Raw genomic sequence first — 6,000 nt, 5'->3', positions numbered from 1 at the left:
ATGCCTGTCAGGAATGGCGAGAAGATGGAGAAGAGGTCTCAGAGTAAGAAGAGAGGGAGGACATGCACAGAGACCAGCGATAGGGAGCCTGGCTACAAAACCCCATTGCTATCAGCAGGAGAGTCGAAAGAGCCTGCAGATGGGAATCTGCAAAGTCCAAAGGTGCCTGGATCCCAAATCCCTGAAACTGTGGAGCATCCTGGGACACCAGCCCCCTGGTCCAGACGGAGGGCAGACAAGCTCAAGCAGGAGCCGGAAGGTATTTTATGCTCATTTTACTGCTGGTGCCACTTTTGTATTAAACATTCTAGATCAGCCTTCTTTGACCTGGTTCCCTCCAGATGTTTTGGACTACAACTCCCAACAGCTCCAGCCAGCACAAAGATATTGACTCTGGTCTTCCCTGCCCAATGTGTATATTTGTAAAACATGCACAAAACCTCCAGATATTACAAACACATCAATAATCTCACAATAAAACTAATTCATGTGGCAGCTGTTCCTGGAACTCCCCACTACCTTGGGAAGTGTGGGATGTAGTAGTAATAATAATAATAATAATTAATAATAATAAACCATAGCAAGTGAACTAAATACACCTATGATCCAAAATGTTTTTTTGTTCTAGCAGGTGATGGGTGGGTGTCCAAAGATGCAGAGGCTTTGTCTGCAGTGGCTGTGGGAGGCAGAGAAGGAAACCACCAAACCCTGCAGGCAGAGAGCATCACACTGGTTCAAAAGAAGGCAAAGCCTCTGTCCCTGGAGGAGCCAGACAGAGCCCAGGCAAAAGATGTGCTTGAGAACTTCCTCAGTCACTTTCTCACCTATCTGCATGATTGCCCAGACAGGCCTTACTTCAGGGACACCAGGGAACTCATTCCAGGCAGCAGCTATGAGTATGAAAAGGTAATGTATAACAAATGCCAGGTAAGCAGCCTTATCCAAACCTGGGCAACTTCTCAGTTGTTGTTGTTGCTGTTGTTGGGATGCAATCCCCAACATTCCCAGTAAAGCTTGGCCAGTGGTCAAGGATGATGGAAGCTGAAGTCCCGCAACATCAGGGGACCCAAGTTGTAGAACAGGGCTGGGGAATCTGTGGTCCTCCAGATGTTGCTGGACTCCAGTTGCCATCAGACTCAGCCACATGACCAATGATCAGGGGTGATGGGAGTTGTAGTTCAGCAACATCTGGGGTACTAAAAGTTCCCCACTCCTAGTAGAAACGGTTAAATGCCCCGTATCTCAATGCTGCTGCTCTGATCAAAACTGAGGACATCTCCGCCCCATAAAACTTCAGGAGATTGAGCCTCCTAAACCTTGCCTAACCGGGCTCTAAGGAGGAAAGTTCAAAAATCTCACCTAAGCAGCAAACTCACCAGATGGCCTCAGGTGAGCCGCAAGCTCTCTCAGTCTCGGTCTGAACGCATCTGCTGCATGGAGATTGAAATTGCAGGCAACAATCCATTGCAGAGTTTCACTTGCCTAAGCCCATTAGAACCAGTGGATATTGTGCCATATGAAGATTTGTAATAGCAGTGCAACATAATGGCTGTAGATCAAATTGCACCTAATGGACTTTTAATTTAACCAATGGGAGGGAACCCTGTGGGTGCTACAGAAGGCCCCTGTGGGTGCATGTGCACCTGCAGGCCCCACATCAGTGACCCCTGTGCTGTAATAAATGCTTACTACTACTACTTTCTGGTACTAAAATCCAAAAAGCCAATATAATGCTGGTGAAGCATAACAGTTATCCAAATCAGGCCATTTGCACTCAAGGAGTAAATCTTCAAGGAAGAATTAATCTTAAGGAAGCTGCCATCTGTCTCCTTACGGCTCTGCTGCTGCAACCACCACTAACCTGCCCCAACCCCTGCGATGCAATCATCTCAAACCACAGACCATACTGGCTGAGGCTGATGGAAACTGAAGTCCAACAACAGCTAGAAGGGAAGACCTCAGAGTCAGTGTGACAGGTGAGGCAGGGTTGGTTCTGTGCCTCAAGCCCTCTCCTTCCTTCCCTGTTGTCTTCAAATATGCTGTTGGTTTCCCTGCAGGTCTTTCATCCAGGCGAGTTTGAGGTGATGCTAAGCATCCTTCTCCCACAGTATGTCCAGTACGCTGAAGTGGAGGGTTATGGCGGCCTCTTTTACACCCTGACCCTCTTGAGAAAGTCTCGCAGCTTCCCAGCAACACTCCTTCTGGAGGATGGGAAGACCATCTCCCCACGGAACATCATGGAGGAATTCCGGAAATACGTCGACCAGTTTCTTAAAGTTTCTTATTCAGGTGTGGTTGCCAATCAGAGATTTGGGGGGAGGTGAGGGGGAAAGGATGAGTAGCCAACAACACCGGAGTGGGGGTTTGTTTACAGACCTGAACCACTTTATATTGCACCCAGGCACCAAACATTCCTGCGAGGCTTGTAAGCATTGCCAGCCACAGCTTGCTGAACTATGCAGGCACCCCAAGCAACTCCCTGGGATGCCTGGGATATCCAACACACATTAAAAGCATATGACTTCCCCCAAATAATCCTGTGAACTGTAGTTTCCACCTCACAGAGTTATAATCACCAGCAAACCCATTTTCTGTAAACTGCTTAGAGATTTATTTATGTTTAAATTAAATAGTTTATAAATCCTGCTAAATAAATTCATAAATTCGCTGCACAAATGTACACCTGGAGGTGTACTGCATTTTTGGCTTGCATTTTTGCTAGCATTGCAGGCTGTTTGGCCCCTTGAGCTGCCTCAGTCGTTCACCAGATGTCCGTCTGGTCTCTCAGTGCCTTTTCCAGATTGGCAGATGAGGCTGGAGAAGAAGAAGTCAAACTGTCCAGCAGTTCAGCTTGTAATGCTGGACAACCAAGGCGCCAAGTTCATGTCCTTGAACCTCGTCCCTGCTCTGGAGATGACTGGCCAATGGCCATGCATGAAGAAGGCAAAGGAGCTGATCAAGGGGAAAGAACTGCTTCACCTGATGAAGGTGTTTTATTTCATACCCGAACAATCCCCCGGGAGGCACAACAAAGGTAACAAACCCCTCTTACCTCTGTCAGCCAACCTGGTCCACAAAGAGTTGTTAGGGGTAAATTTAAGGCTGGAAATAGAGGCAAAGGTTCCAGTTTCCCAGCAATGTTTCAGCCAATGTTTCACCTAGATTCCCACTTACACACAAACACACATGTGCCCATTAAGGATTTTATTTTCGTAGAAATAACTAAACATATCGCATGCAGGCAAAGCACAAAACTTATTACTTTCCCCCAGAAATGGTAAATCTGGATTGTGTGGATGCTGTGAAAAATGTGCATGCATAAAGAGCATTGATCCCACGCAACAAGCCCCCACCTGGAAGCAGGCCTGAACTGTCTTTAGGCCAGCTGATCTTGGATCCCTGCTGGGTGGAAATTGGGGGCAAGATAGCCAGGGAAGGGCCTAGGTGCAAGGAGAAATGCAGCAGCCATAGGAGCCAACTGAGGTCTCTTTGCCCCCCCAAAAAAAAAAAATTTGAGGGGACCACCCCCCATTGATGGGCATTGTCATTCAAATGGTGTGTGTGCACCACGTCTTGTGATCGAGGGCGGGGCTTACCTGGGACCCCGCAATATTCAGGTTGGCAGCCCTCCTCCACACCCTGCATAATTTAATCCACCTCTTTCATATAACATGTCTCCTGCCCTATTTTTTTTTTTAAGCTGTATGCCACCAAACGTTTCCTTGTAAGGAGGTGTCTCCAGCTCCTTGATAATATTGATTACTGACACAGAGTGGTGCGTGTCTATGTCCTGTATATTTCAGAGACCTGGAGAATTTCATTCTCTCATGTTGAAAAAGAGATTTTGAACCTCAACAGCAGGTCCCAAGCGTATCGCCAACACCACAAGACGAAGTGCTGCAGGTATGTGTGCCTGGCAACATTGTTAGGGTTTGTGATTGATGAGGGCAGCACTTAGTTTCTGACCTAGGTGCTGGGGGTGGGGCGGGGGCATTGTGTGGGCATGACTTCATGCACACAATGCCCCTGCCAACCCAGCCAGGCCAACTCAGACCGCCACCCCCCTCCACTGCCAGCCACCTTGCCTATGTGAAGGGGTGTGCAGGACAAAGATGCTTTGCCCTGCTGCATCCCTGGCAATCCACAAAAGGATATGGCAGGGCAAAGCATCTTCATCATGGCGCATCCTTTTCAGGATCACTGTGGATTTTGGGAGGGAGCTGCCCCCTTCTTGAAAAATATTGGGGGACTTTTTCCCCTGCCCCCCCCGGTAGATGGCGCCCTTGGTTTCCGAAATGAGATGGGCAGCTGTACCAGCATTCCACAAATGGGGAGCCACTGCAGAAAAGGCCTGTTCTCCTGTTGCCACCCACTGGACCGCTTGTGGAGTGGGCACACAAAGAAGCCTCTGTTCCTCTGTCTCAGCCTCCTCCCTCATGTCATCCTCCTGTCCCCCCCCTTGTATGTCTCAGCCTGCATTCCATTTCTGAGCTCACAGAAGACTTGAGACTCATAACAGAAAGCCTGCTCTTTAGGGCAGGTATCTTGGCTGAGATCTTGCAGTGCAGAAAGGAGTGTTTGAGCAGGAGTGGCAATGTTTGGCATGGAGTGCCTTTGCAAACAGAAAGCTTACCTGCTGCATGTAGGGATGAGTGCTTCTTTTCTGTGTGTGTGTGTGTGTGTGTGTGTGTGTGTGTGTGTATGAGAGAGAGAGAGAGAGAGAGAGAGAGAGAGAGAGAGAGAGAGAGAGAGAGAGAGAGAGACTGTTCCCTGCTGTTGGGTTACAAGAGAGTTAGAGCAATATAGTGTACAGACAAGTTCCAAGGCATATAGTAGTCATATATTAGTAAAGGGAAGAGCAACTGCTTCGCCATCACTTTCCCCACCACCTTGCCCCCAAAAGTTTTTTGTTTTTTTTCCATAGTTCCCCGCAGCAGATATCCTCCATGTATGCTCTTGTGTGAATGACGTACTGTATGGCCAGAGAGATATACCTCATGCCACAAGCCCTATCATCAAGTGATTACCCAAATTGCAGAAATGATAACCACGGTTCATTGTACACAGAGAGATGGGGGGGTGGACATTGTCTGGGGAAAAGCTCTAAGAAAAGATCTGAATGAGTCAGGCTAATGACTGGGGTGGGGGGGCTGTTCTAGGAAAGACTGCTTGAAGATGCTGGAGGACCTTGTGAATGCTCTCAAGATGGAATACCCTCAAATGTTGGCTCATCTGAGTTCCTACCACAGTCGGACGTCCTTCCTGCACACCCTGTGGGAGTGGAAGGCCAATAAAGACTGGAAGCCTTCTGAAGTTCCTCAGTGTTTCGAGAGGGTCTTGGCCAATTTCATCCACAAGGTGGCCACTGCTCACCTGACCCACTTCTTCCTACCCAAATGCAACCTGTTTGGGGCAAAGTTCTTCCCACCCACAAAGCTGAAATTCTTATGGGTGCAGCTGAAGGAGAAGGAAGGAACGATGAAGTCGTTCACTGTGTCCCGCAAGAGACGCTGTTCTGCCCAGATTGTAAATCCTGATATGACTTGGCCTCTCATGATTACCTTTGGCCTGATAGTTTTAGTGTCAGTTGTTCTCCCACAAACTGCAACTTAAAAATGTAGGGTTATCAGCTTCCACTGTTTGGTTTTCTGAACTGAGAGAAAATGTGTTTTAGAATATCTTTGTTAATGGCCAATCATAGCCATCTCATCCTGACCTACCTAGCAACATTTTGATGTAATCCACAGCAGTGCTTTAGAGGCAGTGTTTTACAGGATGGAATTTGTGTGGGAAGATGTGTCACTGGGCTGGAAAATCCACATGGAGTTTAGGTAAGACAAGAGATCTGTGAGCAGGATAGCAGATGATTGTCAGCTCCTCCTCTTGGTACTTCTTGCAAAATCTGTGGGGATCTTTCTCTTGCACATTTTTCCCATGGAAGGATTATTATTATTATTATTATTATTATTAGCATCTCAAGCACTCCTGACTTTCATCAGA

General features: G+C 47.6%; 1 protein-coding gene across 1 annotated transcript; it reads left to right on the top strand.

The window, feature by feature from the left end:
* Positions 1-5,613, top strand: LOC118086762 (cyclic GMP-AMP synthase-like). Its single transcript, XM_060276456.1, has 6 exons — positions 1-259; positions 629-906; positions 2,058-2,289; positions 2,801-3,034; positions 3,804-3,903; positions 5,160-5,613. The coding sequence occupies exons 1-6, from the start codon at positions 1-3 to the stop codon at positions 5,611-5,613; spliced, it is 1,557 nt and encodes a 518-aa protein (XP_060132439.1).
* The last annotated feature ends 387 nt before the right edge of the window (positions 5,614-6,000 follow it).

The sequence above is a fragment of the Zootoca vivipara genome, chromosome 6 (assembly GCF_963506605.1).
Source record: "Zootoca vivipara chromosome 6, rZooViv1.1, whole genome shotgun sequence".
NCBI classification, from domain to species: Eukaryota; Metazoa; Chordata; class Lepidosauria; order Squamata; family Lacertidae; genus Zootoca; species Zootoca vivipara.
This window is presented reverse-complemented; position numbering and strand designations above follow the sequence as displayed.

What these genes read in the sequence shown, in the direction of transcription:
- LOC118086762 (XM_060276456.1), top strand. Translation starts at nt 1, where the DNA reads ATGCCTGTCAGGAATGGCGAGAAGATGGAGAAGAGGTCTCAGAGTAAG. An exon ending in GCTCAAGCAGGAGCCGGAAG is followed by an intron (nt 260 to 628) that starts GTATTTTATGCT and finishes TTTTTGTTCTAG; the next exon opens with CAGGTGATGGGTGGGTGTCC. An exon ending in CACAAGACGAAGTGCTGCAG is followed by an intron (nt 3,904 to 5,159) that starts GTATGTGTGCCT and finishes GGGCTGTTCTAG; the next exon opens with GAAAGACTGCTTGAAGATGC.